The 16,610-nt window shown below is 43.7% G+C and overlaps 1 protein-coding gene across 4 annotated transcripts in view; it reads left to right on the plus strand.

The window, feature by feature from the left end:
- Positions 1 to 1,349: 1,349 nt before the first annotated feature.
- ephb6 (eph receptor B6) overlaps positions 1,350 to 16,610 on the plus strand; it is a 71,595-nt gene continuing 56,334 nt past the window's right edge. For 3 of the 4 annotated variants that reach the window (XM_014154314.2, XM_014154323.2, XM_045700020.1), the window contains exons 1-2: positions 1,350 to 1,496; positions 15,459 to 15,523. In XM_014154314.2, coding sequence (XP_014009789.2) covers positions 1,439 to 1,496; positions 15,459 to 15,523 — 123 coding nt within the window. In that variant the 5' untranslated portion in view covers positions 1,350 to 1,438. The remainder of the gene's footprint in view (positions 1,497 to 15,458; positions 15,524 to 16,610) is intronic. The other variant, XM_045700029.1, reaches the window with a different exon arrangement.

Consider the following 16,610-nt stretch of genomic DNA (forward strand, 5'->3'; position numbering starts at 1 on the left):
ATCTTGCATTACTCATCTCATGTGTATATACTGTATTCTATACTATTCTACGGTATCTCATTCACTTAATAATGCTTACATATCTTGCATTACTCATCTCATATGTATAAACTGTATTCTATACTATTCTACGGTATCTTACTCCGTCCAGCTCTGACATCGCTCATCCATATGTATGCAGTCTTAATTCATTCCTACTTAGATTTGTGTGTATTGGGTATATGTTGTGTCATTTTTTAGATATTACTTGTTAGATATTACTACACTGTCGGAGCTAGAAGCACAAGCATTTTGCTACACCCGGAATAACATCTGCTAATCACGTTTGATTGATTTGATTTGAGCATCAACAGGCTGTAATAACCAGTCCTGACCAGCAGGCGTCAACAAGCTGTAGTAACCAGTCCTGACCAGCAGGCGTCAACAAGCTGCAGTAACCAGTCATGACCAGCAGGCGTCAACAAGCTGTAGTAACCAGTCATGACCAGCAGGAGTCAACAAGCTGCAGTAACCAGTCATGACCAGCAGGCGTCAACAAGCTGTAGTAACCAGTCATGACCAGCAGGCGTCAACAAGCTGTAGTAACCAGTCATGACCAGCAGGCATCACTAGTGGACAAAGGGCTTCTGCTGGCATGATCTCCACCTTGTCTTTGGGGAGATGCGTGTTTAGATACTGTCTGGGTAAGCAATCCTATGAGAGTGTGTGTGTGTGTGTGTGTGTGTGTGTGTGTGTGTGTGTGTGTGTGTGTGTGTGTGTGTGTGTGTGTGTGTGTGTGTGTGTGTGTGTGTGTGTGTGTGGTGTGTGTGTGTGTGGTGTGTCAGAGAGAGAGCCAGACAGAGAAAGACAGCGAGAGAGAAAGAGAGAGAGCATGTGTCTAAATTATGATGATTTTCATGAAAAGTATGACAAAAAAAACATTGGCACTCTCCCCCACCACAGCTCCAAGAAATGCATGTTGTTACAGAATTCAGATATGCTAGCCATGCCAGCCCCAGTGCCAGCCTGAATTAATGTGTGTTTACACAGAAGGATAACCTAGAGGAGAAGGATATCTGCAAACCAGCCAAACTCGTTTTTGGTTTTTTCCGCCACACTGTCGTTCTCGTTTCCACAGTTATGAACGTGGAGTGTTTACCTCATGCCTGGCACAATATTGGTGCTGCTGTCGTTTTTTCCTTCACTCTGAAAATGATTTGTTCTCCTTCCCCCATCCATCTCCCCATCGCTCTCTCTCTCTCTGAAATAGAGCAGACAGACTCCTCCTCTCAGTCCCCAGTTTGTTTAACAAACTCTCTCTGAAATAGAGCAGACAGACTCCTCCTCCCAGTCCCCCCCTCACTCTCGCTCTCCCTCTCTCTCACTCATTCTCTCTCTTTCTCTCTCTTTCATGCTCCCCCCTCCTCCCTCTCTGAGTTAGTGTCATTCTGTAGTGGAGATGTGGAGTGTCCTTCTTTCTCTCTCTCTGTTTCTCCAGCCTAATTCAGCTGAGGAAGGTAAGAAACTACTTTATCGCTCTATTCCTATATAAGACGCTGTGTGTGTTTGTATTAGTGTGATTGTGAGTGATGGGGAGTTTGCTTTTTGTGTGTTTTTCTGTGTTTGTACATTTGTGAGTGTGTGTGTTTGCGTGCAATGGATGTGGCTCTGTGTGTGAATGTATATGTGTATGTGTATGTGTGTTGTGCGCTTGTGTTTGTTCAAGAGTGATGGAGAGTTGGTTTGGCTCTGTATGTGTGTATGTATGTGTGTGTGAGAGTGTGTGCATGCGTGTGTGTGTCTCCATGTTATAGTGTGTCAGACAGGACTTAGTTGGCATGGGAAAGCCAGGTTCTCCATGGGGCCTGTCAAGCTCTCACAACAAAAGAATACAAATGTGGGGCATAATCAAAATGAATAATACGTTGCATAACCCTTCTCTCCCTCTGAACCCTGCCACCCCGCACTCATGATATCATGAATGTGACAGTTAAAGACCCCCTGTCTCCCTCCCTATTCAGCTCCACTACAGCCACAGTACTCCCTACCAGCACGCCTCCTCCTCCTCCACCACCTCTCCTCCCCTCCTCCTCTTCCTCCTCATCCTCCACCTCCATCTCTTCTCCCCTTGTCCTCGTCCACCCCTCCTCCCCTCCTTCTCCTTCACTCCTCTTCCCTCCACCACCTCTCCTCCTCATCCTCCTCCACCCCTCCTCCCCTCCTCATCCTCCTCCACCCCTCCTCCCCTCCTCCACCTCTCCTCCCCTCCTCCACCTCTCCTGTGTGTGTGTGTGTGTGTGTGTGTGTGTGTGTGTGTGTGTGTGTGTGTGTGTGTGCGTGTGTGTGTGTGCGTGTGTGTGTGTGTGGTGTGTACATGTGTGTGTGACTTAGTGTACACTCATTACACCTTTGTGCATTCTGTCTCCATCTCTTGGAGAGGCCTCTGCATATATTTCATCTGAAAAGCACTGGAAAGCTCCTGTTCTATTTGAAAGAAGAGCGATGATGGATGATGTGCAGTGATTGATGTGTATGAGTGGTTATTCATGATGGCTCTGTCTATGTGTGTCAAAGCAGGGGAGGAAACTGCTCTATCTAGCTCCACAGATTTGAGCTGCAGCGTGTGTAACAGATGGTCTTTACTAAGATGAAATGTGGTATGTGTGTGCCTGTGTGTGTGTGTGTGTGGGGGGGTAGATTGTGTCACTGGCCTACAGATTCTGTTGATGTGCTGAATGATTGACAGAGCTCTTTCTCTAATGCTGTATTAAGGTGATAGCACAGAACCATCTAAAAACGACATAAAACCAGTTGGTTATGCCAAGAACTGATGGCAGTGGGAGGTTGTGATTGAATTGAAATTAATGTCTGACTGTCTGACAGACTGTCTCTATGTATGTGACCATGTGTTTAGTGTCTGTGGGATCTTGTATCTGCTTTTATATTTCTTGGCTGTGTGTGTTGTGAGTCAGTGTGCAAGTGTGAATACATGTTTTTTGTTCTGCATGCACCAATGAGTATATCTATGTCTGTATGTAAGGTTTTTCAGGGAGTTGTGGTTGTTGAATCTTGTGTTGTGTTTGTCCAGTGTATTCCCTGTCCAGAGGCTACTCTACACTGCTGTGGGTTGAACAACTCTGACGCTTTATGTCTCTGTGTGTGTTAGTGTGTGTTAGTGTGTGTGCGTGTGTGTCATGGCTTACTATGGTGGCTGAAAGGTGTTGGTGTGTACACTCCTATAGCCAGGTAGGAGCCAAAGATCACAACATCCCTAAGAGATTGACAAGGTGCCAATTGATGCGTATTAAACATGAAGAAAATAGATAAATCTCTCTTATACTCCTTTTTTTGAAGCGTACACCTCTGTGGCAACATGTTCGTCGCTTTGAGGAAGAACGTCTAATAACTGGGTTATTACTCTAAGGTATCCTGTCTGTGTTTTTCCATCTATCACTCTCCTTTGAGTTTAGCTGTTCAACAGGTCTACGCGGGTCTCCTCTGAGTTAGGGAAGACTGCTTTCAGTTACTATGCCCCTCCGTCCTGGGATGACCTACAGTTCATTCTAAAACGTCATTATCTGGTCCCAAAAGGTGAATTTAGGGCTCTGATCAAAAATGTGACCAATGAAAACTGCCCTTGTTTTGATTGATTGTATGTATTTGTTTCTACTGCCCCGTTGATTGAACGTGATTTATTTTAAATGTTGTAACTCATTTTGTAGTGATCATTCTTAGATGTGTTGCTCATGTTGCTTGAACTGTGGTTCTCAGAGCACCATTGGAAACGAGACCCTGGTCTCAATGGGTTTCCGCTGGTTAAATGAAGGTTAATAAATCAAATAAAAAGCTGTTGACTTGTGTTGGGTTCAACACTAACCGGGATGCACCAACAGGAGACAGACCTGATCACCTCTGGCACTAGAAGACATGTCTGAATGGACTGACAGTGATAACCAATTTGTTTATTTTCAAAAATATCCCCTCTTAGGTAGGCTGTAACTTGCTAAACTTTTACGTCAGTGGGCTAAATCAGGGTTACACAGAGTTTTTCTTAGTAGTCTTAAACAAATCTACTTTGAAACAAAAGTTTGCACCTCACACATATGGTTATGGGCTTACAAAAAGAAGACACCTGTAACATGTCAGATATATATAGAGAGAGTTGAAATGTATAACATTTTGAGTTTGCATCCCAATATTACACTTTATATACATCACAGTAGACTGGACAAAAGCATTTGACATAGAAACATTGGGTTTTCAGCAGTTTCTTTTAAGTAAAGTTGATGAATTATGAAATTATGAAAAATATTAATAAACTTCCACCCATGAGGCCACTAGAGGGCGATTTGGTCATCTGACTGCAGGAAAGGGCTATAACATGATTAGCACTGATAACGTTGGCCAGTATCTATAGGATATGATAAATATTTTCAGTTCAGCCTGACTTTGAAAAGACCAGACTTTAGTGTTAAATACCTAACAGCAGACTAGGCATAATATGCATTTGTTTGTTGTTTATAACAGGCTATCAGGCTAAGGTGGGCCTCTCATCTAGCTGTGTGGGCTAGAGATAATAATTATGTCAGTCTCACCAGAAACTGCCCCTGTTTAATGTTGATCTAGCCATCATGGTTCTCTTTTATAAATCATTCATTGAGAGCATTCTGTCCTACTAATTGACTTGCTGGTTTGGGAATATCAAAGGTTCACAGAAAAATAGATTGGACAAAATAGTCAGGACTTGCAGAAAAATCATGGGGCAGCAACAGCAAGAACTGTCATCTCTCTACCTTGGCAGAGCCCTCCAGTACGCAAATAAAACAGCAGTTGACTCATCCCACCCAGTCCACCTCCTTCCCTCTGGCCACAGGTACAGATAACATTTTTACATCTTAGTCATTTAGCAGACACTATTATCCAGAGCAACTAGGGTTACGTGCCTTGCTTTTCTTCACCTAGTCGGCTCAGGGATTTGAACCAGCAACATTTCAGTTACCGGCCCAACACATTTAACCACTAGGCTACCTGCCACCAAGGGAAAAAAATTAAATAGGGCCAAGTACTCTTTCATTCTGAATGCAATTATGCAACTTATCAAAATGTTGGAGTAATTACACTTAGCACTTGCACTTTGACTAGGAAGTTGCACTTACCCTGCCTACTGGCTTGGAAATATCCTTTGCTATTTGTGGTTGTTTTTTCCTTTTAATTTAAACATTTTATATGTGATATGTTCTATGACTGCTGCAAAATGAATTGCCTCTCTGAGGACATTCAAGTTTTCTGAATCCGAATCTGAGGTCATTTGGGCCAGTGCTGGTAAAAGGTTCTGGCATTAATTGAGCAGATAATTGGCCTTATCTCTGGTGTGATAAGCTGTTCTTTCAGGGCATAAGAAATAAAAGAAAGTGTGATAAAACGGAGCGCGTGTCTCTCAGCGGGAGTCTTGGGAACGTGGAACCGCTTTAAAACAGCAACTCTCCCGCTAAAGTTCGCTATGTCCTTGCACATATGGAGGTTGAAATGGCTTCATGTGAGGCGAGAGGAGGACCCTACAATGACACAACAACACCCCTAGGTGAGCCAGGGCTTTGTTTTTGTTGGGGATTTTGGTGGGGGGGGCTTACATTGTATATTTTTCTCACATTTATTAGGCTTATTTCCCCTGTCTCCCCTTGCGTGATGTGAGGATTATCTCCGTGGTTGTGTCTGGTTTATCCATTGGCTGAGTCATGCGTCACTTCTGTGATTCAAGAGCCATGAACCCCGAGGCAACAGAGACCAAAGACCACTCACTGTCTGGCAGAGAAGAGTTAACTTATCTGTCGAGGGGAACAAAACGTTTTTAACTGAATAATAATTATTATTTGGGGGGGGGTGCTTACATATGTCCTTTTACACAAGTGTGTAATGGAAATGTGTTTCTTCATATCCCAACTGCCCCTGAAACACCCGTGGGGAGTGGGGTCACGGCCAAGGTCACCATTGAACAGCGATCCTGGAGCAATTAGGGTTACAGTGACATACTTTTTTTTTCAACTTGTCAGCTCCGGTATTCAAAGCAGCAACCTTTCGGTTACCAGGCCCAACGCTCAACCTCGAGGCTACCTGGCGCCCAAATTAGCCCTCTACCAAGATAGCCTCATAATGAGCCAAACACGATGGTGGCAGAAAAGGGAGAGAAAGGGTGAGAGAGGGAGAGTAACAGTTTTTTCATGGAATGGTTAGGCCTAGGCCTGATTTTTGAGTAAGAGGAGGAACAAATGGTGAATGAAGTTAGCCCTGAAATCAAGCTAGCTGGATAACGTGCCAAATAGCCTAATAACATTAGTCTGAAACTGGAAAGAGAGACAGGGCCACAGAACGGCAAAATAACAGTTTATTCATTACTGAGTGGTTTAGGGATAGGCCTACTGCTACATTTCTGCCAAAAAGGAAAACATGGTTAATGGAGTTGCCCAATAGTGTGCCAAATGAGAGATAGCTTTTAGAGCATCATAGGAAGGTAATGCACAAAATGTCAGAGAAGAGATATAAAGAGGCAGTAAAAAAAGACAGAGTATTAGCAGGGGAAATAACTTGCTCATAGCTTCACCAAAATTCAAATGTTATTCTTACTTTCCAGGCCTATGTTTGTCTAGGGATGGCTTTCACCAAATTTCAACTGTCTTTCTTCCTGTATCTTGTGCCTGTTCAGTGACTTACTTCTTGCTTCATTGCTAGGTGAAGCTATGCAGACTGTGACAGAGCGTGGGGGTTGTGGGGTCACTTGTCCTCTTCGTAACCAACAGTGAAGTTTTGATAACTCCCTTTGACGTGCCTGAGCTTATTTCTGGAATTGTGTTAATCCCCCCTTTTCCTCATTCCTCCTCTCTCTCCCTCCCTCCATCCTTCCCTCCACTCTTTCCCTGTCTATCTCTCTGTCTGTGGTTGTATGTAATGATGTAGGGTAGTAGAATATGTCCTTGACTGACTGTCTGTGGATGGATGCAGCATCTGGAGTGTATTAAGAGATAGGGTGGAGATGGGTGGATGAATGGATGCAAAACAAAACACAACCACAGAGCTGCTTACTGGCTACTATACCACGGAATGTGTGTGTGTGTGTGTGTGTGTGTGTGTGTGTGTGTGTGTGTGTGTGTGTGTGTGTGTGTGTGTGTGTGTGTGTGTGTGTGTGTGTGTGTGTGTGTGTGTGTGTGTGTGTGTGTGTGTGTGTGTGTGTGTGTGTGTGTGTGTGTGTGTGTGTGTGTGTGAGAGAGAGAGAGTTTTTGGCCGTCTGTGTCAATGTGCATATTTCCCAGTGTGTAGGCCTATCTGGTTGTGTTTCTGTGAGTGTTTCTGTGTTTGTCTATGAATGTGTATGTTGGAGTGTCTGTGCCACGATGTTTGTGTGCCTTACCTTCAGTGTGTGTGACTGTGTGTGTTTTGTAGGTGTGTTTGGGCCCATCGCAGAGAGGTGCTAAAGCATGACACACACACCTTTGGTCTCCATCAATATTAACAGGGAAGAAGTTGGTAGAGTGCTAACTGACTCTACTGCCTGGAAAGTGTCAAGGCAGCCTACGTCTCCTTTTAGATATGACTAATATGTACAGTACTAGACACTACTCACAGTGGGTGGCAGTGTATGCATTAACAACTGTAGCTACATAGAAAGGAAGGGGGATGGAGGGATGGAAAAAGAGAGAAAGAGAGAGAGAGAAAGAGAGCAAGCAAGGACACTTAAGTGAAGTGAACACACCAGTGACAGTGGGACAGAAACTAATGCGAGTCACCTTTACACTCCAGCAGAGAGTGGAGTGCATATTAACACCACAAGAGAGAGAGACGTAAGGATTAGAGAGGGGGAGAACAACACTTTAGTTCTCTCTCTCTCTCTACCTGTGTCTGTCTTCCCCATAGACAGGAGATAAACACATACTGTACTGTGTCTGTCTGTCTTCCCCATAGACAGGAGATAAACACATTCTGTACTGTGTCTGTCTGTCTTCCCCATAGACAGGAGATAAACACATTCTGTACTGTGTCTGTCTGTCTTCTCCACAGACAGGAGATAAACACATACTGTACTGTGTCTGTCTGTCTTCCCCAAAGACAGGAGATAAACACATACTATACTGTGTCTGTCTGTCTTCCCTATAGACAGGAGATAAACACATACTGTACTGTGTCTGTCTGTCTTCCCCACAGACAGGAGATAAACACATACTGTACTGTGTCTGTCTGTCTTCTCCACAGACAGGAGATAAACACATACTGTACTGTGTCTGTCTGTCTTCCCCACAGACAGGAGATAAACACATACTGTACTGTGTCTGTCTGTCTTCTCCACAGACAGGAGATAAACACATACTGTACTGTGTCTGTCTGTCTGTCTTCCCCAAAGACAGGAGATAAACACATACTGTACTGTGTCTGTCTGTCTTCCCCAAAGACAGGAGATAAACACATACTGTACTGTGTCTGTCTGTCTTCCCCAAAGACAGGAGATAAACACATACTGTACTGTGTGATTTCTGTCTTCTTTAGTCTTTCTTTCATTCTGTCTCCTGTGTCACAACTCTTCCCCTCTCGTTTTCTCCCTCTCTCTCTGTCCCTCTTCTGTCCGTCCACCAGCCTTCCTTTCTTCCATTCTCTCTCTCTGCGGTGTCACAGCCCGTACCAAACAAACAGTGGCTCTGGCATCAATAATGAAACAGCATGTATCTCCTTATTTGAGGTACGGAGAAGCCTGCCCACTGTCACTTTACAGATGAATAATAGACTCACGTAGAGGAGGAGAGGATGAGATGGACACGGGGACAGATGGAAGGAAAGGGGGAGAAAAGACAGAGGTATAGAGGAGAGGATGAGATGGACACGGGGACAGATGGAAGGAAAGGGGGAGAAAAGACAGAGGTATAGAGGAGAGGATGAGATGGACATGGGGACAGATGGAAGGAAAGGGGGAGAAAAGACAGAGGTATAGAGGAGAGGATGAGATGGACATGGGGACAGATGGAAGGAAAGGGGGAGAAAAGACAGAGGTATAGAGGAGAGGATGAGATGGACACGGGGACAGATGGAAGGAAAGGGGGAGAAAAGACAGAGGTATAGAGGAGAGGATGAGATGGACACGGGGACAGATGGAAGGAAAGGGGGAGAAAAGACAGAGGTATAGAGGAGAGGATGAGATGGACACGGGGACAGATGGAAGGAAAGGGGGAGAAAAGACAGAGGTATAGAGGAGAGGATGAGATGGACACGGGGACAGATGGAAGGAAAGGGGGAGAAAAGACAGGTATAGAGGAAAGAGAGAATAATGAATGTGTGATAGATAGATCCATTGGTACACAGAGCAAGAGAGCGAGTGAATGAGTGACCAGACAAACCAGTGCATTAACACACCACTCAGGCCCAGATTGCAGACTCAGCAGATTTCTCATCTGTCAGGGACAAAATTTGAGTGTCTTCCCTCTAGAATGGGGACTGGAGGAAGCAGTGATAGTGTAAAGGAGGCCTACTGCTGTTCACAGTGCAGTTGTTGGTGTTTGTTTGCGGGCCTGACTTTTCGCAATCAGAAACTGGGGAGAACTAGAGTGACAATAAATGTTAGAATTTGTTCAATTTATGGTTTAGGGGTAATGTTAGGGTTAACGTTAAAGATGAGGGTTTGTGGTTGAAGTCCCATTTGTGATCAGAAAGTGCTGTAACGTAGTCGTAATCTTTCCTGTCTACCAGGGCCAGATAGTGACTACAGACACATATCACCTCAACCACCGACACTGTCAGGGAAAGACAGCAGGCTGATCATGTAAGACAAGCCAGAGGGCTCAGTCACCACACAGCAGATAATGATATTACCTCCATAAGGTGATTCATTCATTAGTGTGTGTTATTGACACTGAGCTCAGCGCTACGCCGTAAAGACAGTTATCCCTTGGGGCTGTGTGATATTGAAAAACAAAGGCGATTGAAAGGAGAGTAGTCAATGTTTCAGTGGCAAACCTTTTATTGTCACGCAACACGCTAGAATAGTTGAATTCTGGCACTAGTTCCAATATCATTTCCAATAAACACATATTCCATTGTAAATATAATGCCAATTTGAATGCCAAGCTGAAGTTAGGCCTAGTCCCGTAGAGAGGAGATGTACGATATGGACAGTCAGATTCCCGGCTCTTCACGTCTCTGACAAGAAGCTAAATAGTAGAGACATCAGTATTACATTTCTATGATTTATGCATGAATCTGGCCCAAAGTAGAGGTTTAATTAAATGTGAAATGAGACATGAATCTGGCCCAAAGTAGAGGGTTAATTAAATGTGAAATGAGACATGAATCTGGCCCAAAGTAGAGGGTTAATTAAATGTGAAATGAGACATGAATCTGGCCCAAAGTAGAGGGTTAATTAAATGTGAAATGAGACATGAATCTGGCCCAAAGTAGAGGGTTAATTAAATGTGAAATGAGACATGAATCTGGCCCAAAGTAGAGGGTTAATTAAATGTGAAGTGAGACATGAATCTGGCCCAAAGTAGAGGGAAATGAAATGAGACATCCGTTAGTGTTGTGTTCTACCAGGAAAAAGAAAGTCCCCGTATTCCTGAGATCATAATGCATGTGTGTGTGTGTGTGTGTGTGTGTGTGTGTGTGTGTGTGTGTGTGTGTGTGTGTGTGTGTGTGTGTGTGTGTGTGTGTGTGTGTGTGTGTGTGTGTGCGTGTGTGCGGGTGTGTGTGCGTATGCGTGCGTGTAGATTCTTCTTGCGCTTGCGTGTAGAGTACCAGTCAAAGGTTTGGACAAAACTACTCATTTAAGGGTTTTTCTTTATTTTTTTACTATTTTCTCAAATGTATAACAATAGTGAAGACATCAACACTATGAAATAACACATATGGAATCATGTAGTAAACAAAAAATGTTAAATATATTTTATATTTGAGATTCTTCGAAGTAGCCACCCTTTGCCTTAATGACAGGTATACACACTCTTGGCATTCTCCCAACCAGCTTCATGAGATAGTCACCTGGAATACATTTCTTTCCTTCTTAATGCGTTTGAACCAATCAATTGTGTTGTGACAAGGTAGGGGTGGTATACAGAACATAGCCCTATTTGGTAAAAGACCAAGTCCATATTGTGGCAAGAACATCTCAAATAAGCAAAGAGAAACGACAGTCCATCATTACTTTAACACATGAAAGTCAGGAACACTGAAAGTCTTCAGGTGTAGTCGCAAAAACCATCAAGCGCTATGATGAAACTGGCTCTCATGAGGACCGCCACAGGAAAGGAAGAGCCATAGTTACCTCTGCTGCAGAGGATAAGTTCATTAGAGATAACAGCCTCAGAAATTGCAGCCCAAATAAATGCTTCACAGAGTTCAAGTAACAGACACATCTCAACAGCAACTGTTCAGAGAAGACTGCATGAATCAGGCCTTCGTGGTCGAATTGCTGCAAAGAAACCACTGTTAAAGGATACCAATAAGAAGAAAAGACTTGCTTGGGCCAGGAAACACGAGCAATGGACACTAGACTGGTGGAAATCTGTCCTTTGGTCTGATGAGTCCAAATTTGAGATTTTTGGATCCCACCACCGTGTCTTTGTGAGACGCAGAGTAGGTGAACGGATGATCTCCGCATGTGTGGTTCCCACCGTGAAGCATGGAGGAGGAGGCGTGATGGTGTGGGGGTGCTTTGCTGGTGAGAGAGAGAAAGAGAAAGAGAAGGAGAGAGCGAGAAAGAAAGACAAAATGAGAAAGAGAGAGAAAGAGAGAGAAAGAGAGAGAGAATGACAGAAAGAGAAAGACAGAGGGAGAGAGATCCTGGTTTACTTTAGTGTAACATGAGATCATGAGGGAGGGAGGGAGGGAGGGAGGGAGGGAGGGAGGGAGGGAGGGAGGGAGGGAGGGAGGGAGGGAGGTGGGCATGTGGGGGGGGGAATTGAAGGACAGATTTGTGGAGGTCTCCATCTGCGAGCATAATCCAAAATAAATCTCTTTACGAGAGAAAGAGGGAGAGAGAGAGGGAGACACAGAGCGAGGGGGGTGGGGTCGATGTAGTGGATTTGCTGCTGGTGTCGTGTCTGTGACTATCATTAAATGTGAAGACTGTTATTTATATCAAATCAGTTCCCTAGGTTTAATTATTACGAGATTGAACTAATCATGTAAACATTAATTAACTAGGAAGTCGGAGCACCATGGAAAATGTTGAGATTAAAGTTATAATTTTCTGAATATAACTCTTCAGATATTTTAATATCTGATCAGTTAGTCTTCTATTAATGAATGATTAATTGTTACCGCATTAGTCTCATTCCAAACGTCGTAAAATTCTTGGTTATCTGCACGATCCCTAGTTTCCATAATGAATCAGCAATATACAAATTGGCTTAATTATTTATTTACTAACTAACTAAATAATCATAGAAATACATCACAAACAAACAGTAGATATTGGTTACTAACAGTGATAGAAAAGTCCCTAGTTGGCTAAGCCGATATGACGGCTTGGTCAACAAAGGAAAGGGGTGGGGACTGAGAAAGAGCGGGAAAGACAAAATGGATTCACTATTCACAGTCTATAATTATATTCCTTGAAATGCTAATCCTTTGCACATGAATGGCAGCTCATTCGAGAATAATTGCAATTTACATATTTCCACCCGTATGTTGTTGTTGTCTTCTCTGTTGGAATCCTCAATAGTCCTGTAGAGTTCATCAGAGTCTCTGGTTAACTTTCCCAGAAGTCACAATGTCTTTCGTGGTTGTAGGTGGTTAGGATGGATACTTCAGAGTACCATTCGGAAATATTCTCATATATTAGATGCTTCGGCGGTTGTCGGTATTGTCGTTCTAGACTTACGTAATTTATAGCTGCAGACTAGTAATTATGTGTCTAAGATTTGCTCTTATTTTGTAGTGATCGATAGTCTCAGAGTTTAACCATTTCCAGCCATGTAGCCAAACTACAGCTGTATGGTCTCCGTGGCCTATAGAATTGTAGAATTGTCTGACTTGTCCTGTGGTATAGTTGTAGTTTAAACCATTTCACATGAAGCGTCAGCTGCATGTTTTCTAGTCTAATGTGAATTTCATCAGGAGCGGGTTTTATAAAAGGGCGGTTCCATGACGCCAACGTAATGTCTATGCTCACGTGGGCGTTGCCATTGATTTGGTTAACGTTATATGAAAACCCATACTTTCATTTAGAAGGTTAACATCACATTACATCTTTCACAAATAGTTTCATGTTTAATCACATACGTTTCACAATATTTAGATATAAACCTGACAGCTGGGAAATGTACACTTTGAGCGATGTGTGTTTCCTGTCCTTCATGAGATCACCAAATGAAACACACTCGTCATGACTGTCCCTTAAATGTCCACGGACCATTCCCACATTCTCAAAAATAGAAATGCTGTTTTGGGGATTAGGAGTTTTGAACAAAATAAGTCCTTTGTTCTGGTAGACTCTCTCAATATTGCATGGCAGTTTCTACCAGGTATTTATGACCTGTCGTAAAGTCATACAACTGTGAAGAGAGCGAGAGAACACAAACAGACCCCACAGAGCCTCAGGACAGCAACACAATTAGAACCAACCAAATCATAAGAAAACAAAAAGATAATTGCTTGACACATTGGAAAGAATTTACAAAAAAACAGAATGCTATTTGGCACTAAACAGAGAGTACACAGTGGCAGAATACCTGACCACTGTTACTGACCCAAAATTAAGGAAATCTTTGACTATGTACAGACTCAGTGAGCATAACCTTGCTGTTGAGAAAGGCCGCCGTAGGCAGACCTGGCTCTGAAGAGAAGACAAGCTATGTGCACACTGCCCACAAAATGAGGTGGAAACTGAGCTGCACTTCCTAACCTTCTGCTAAATGTATGACCATAATAGAGACACAGATTTCCCTCAGATTACACAGACCCACAAAGAATTCGAAAACAAATCCAATTTTGATAAACTCCCGTATCTATTGGGTGAAATACCACAGTGTGCTCCAGGGCACGTCATGACACTGGCTAAGAATTATATACGTTTCTTGTGTTTTAAGGATGAGTACTGATCGACAGAGAGAGAGGGAGAGGGGAGAGAGAGGGAGAGGGGAGAGAGAGAAAGCATCTCCTTAGTGTGGGTCACTGTGTAATCTGTAACCTTTTCAGATCACATTCCATCTCCCTGATCGTCATTTAGGTGACAGTCTCCCACTTTATCTCTATCTCTGTTTCTGTTTGAGAAAAAGACAACGATCTTCCCCTCTCATGCAGAAAACTCTGTAACATTAATTAGAAATGATAATACATTCAAATGTTATGGCTGAAATGCAGAAATGATTCATTTGTAAACAGAGGATGGTTTCTGTATCTGTGTGATGTAGCCTTCAGCTCTCTGTCTCTCTCTGTGTCAGTCTCTCATCTCTCTGTCTGTGTCAGTCTCTGTCATCTCTCTCTCTGTGTCAGTCTCTCTCATCTCTCTCTATCAGTCTCTCTCATCTCTGTCTGTGTCAGTCTCTCATCTCTCTGTCTGTGTCAGTCTCTCTCATCTCTCTCTCTGTGTCAGTCTCTCTCATCTCTCTCTATCAGTCTCTCTCATCTCTCTCTCTGTGTCAGTCTCTCATCTCTCTCTATCAGTCTCTCTCATCTCTGTCTGTGTCTGTCTCTCTCATCTCTCTCTCTGTGTCATTCTCTCATCTCTCTCTCTGTCACTCTCTGTTGCTCTCTGCCTCTGTGTCAGTCTCTCTCATCTCTCTCTGTCACTCAGTCTCTCTCTCTTTCTGTGTGTTTTGTGTGAGTGTGTACACGCATGTGTGCGTGTGTGTCTGCACATGCATAGGTGTATGTCTGCATGCTAATTAGGTTAGCTGATTAGTGCAGTGTGTGATAAAGGCAGACAGTGTGTTTGCTCTGTGTTAACCCTGTCTGTGCTGGTGTCAGCATCAATCACGTGTCATGTGTTCTGAACACAGGTCTGTTTAGTCGTCTGTTCAATCACTCACTCTTCAAGAACTTTACAAGCACTGATTGAAGCAGACTGAGGGTCTCTCTCTTTCTCTCTCTCTCTCTCTCTCTCTCTCTCTCTCTCTCTCTCTCTCTCTCTCTCTCTCTCTCTCTCTCTCTCTCTCTCTCTCTCTCTCTCTCTCTCTCCCTCTCTCTCTCATGTCAAATAATGACTGCGTTATGGACTATGTTTGCTTCCCTAATCCTAAAGTAGCTGACATCCAAGGGCTTATAGAATGCTGTTGCAGGCACTCAAAGTTACTGCATGAAACGTGGGAATAATTGGTAGTTAGGCTTCTTGTCCGGATGCTGTTGGTGTTATGGACTAGTGGTTCACCAACCGTTTCCTCACGTGGAAAATCAATGCTCTGGTTGTCACTTTTATAACTTCTATTCCCCCATCTCTCTCTCTCTCTCTCTCTCTCTCTCTCTCTCTCTCCCCCCTCTCTCTCTTTCCCCCCCTCTCTCTCTGTCAGTGATGCTGCTGGACACAACAGAGTCTACCTCGGAGCTTGGCTGGACCACATATCCTGACACTGGGGTGAGCAGAGGACAAATCACTGGGAAAATATCAAAACACGCACGCACGCACACGCACGCACACGTACACGCATGCACACGCACACACACACACACATACACACACACACACACACACACACACACACACACACACACACACACACACACACACACACACACACACACACACACACACACACACACACACACACACACACACACACACACTCAGGGCTCTGGTCAACAGTAGTGCACTTCATTGGGTATATAGGGTGTCATTTGAAACATAGCTACTGATCGATATGGTAATAGATTGCATGATGAGGCTCCAGTTCATAAGATGGGTTTGGGGTCCCATCAGAGGAAGTCAAAGCCTGTGTGTGTGTGTGTGTGTGTGTGTGTGTGTGTGTGTGTGTGTGTGTGTGTGTGTGTGTGTGTGTGTGTGTGTGTGGGTGTGTGTGTGCTCGTGCTCAATGCTCATTGCTGAGCATACATCATCATCCACATCATCATCATCATCATCATTACCATACTCACTGAAGCAGTATCCAAAACAAATGATTATGGTAATGGCGTGACTGTAAATGTCTCATTATATGATTGACCGTTACATTTCAATCTACTGTATACAGCTGCATCATGTACTCATGTATACATCAGTCTTCCTGGTGTTATGAAATATGTTCCAAACTCATACTGTGTTCCCCATAGCTACACTTTGAGCTTGTATGAATACCGTACAGTACAGGCCTGGTGTATATTAGAGCCAGCTGAGTATGATCACGCTGATTGCTGTGAGGAAGCTTTGCGTTTGCATGGGTGTGTTTTTTATAGAGCCACAGAGATGAGAAGTGGTTCTGAGATGGAGATATGGTTATTGGACCTGGGGCACTAAGCTAAGAGAAGCAGACAAAGAGGGAGAGAGTTTTCCGTTAACCCTTTCCTCCCCCTTCTCTTTTCATAATTCCTTCTCTTTGTCTTGAGGGCCGGTTGATACTCTTTATATATTTTTCCTCCCTTCGTCTTGTTCCTCCTCCTCCCCTCTTTGGCTCTCTCCCTCTTTCTCTCCAGCCCCTCTACCCTGCTGTCACGACCCTTCACTGCCT

The sequence above is a fragment of the Salmo salar genome, chromosome ssa02 (assembly GCF_905237065.1).
Source record: "Salmo salar chromosome ssa02, Ssal_v3.1, whole genome shotgun sequence".
NCBI lineage: Eukaryota > Metazoa > Chordata > Actinopteri > Salmoniformes > Salmonidae > Salmo > Salmo salar.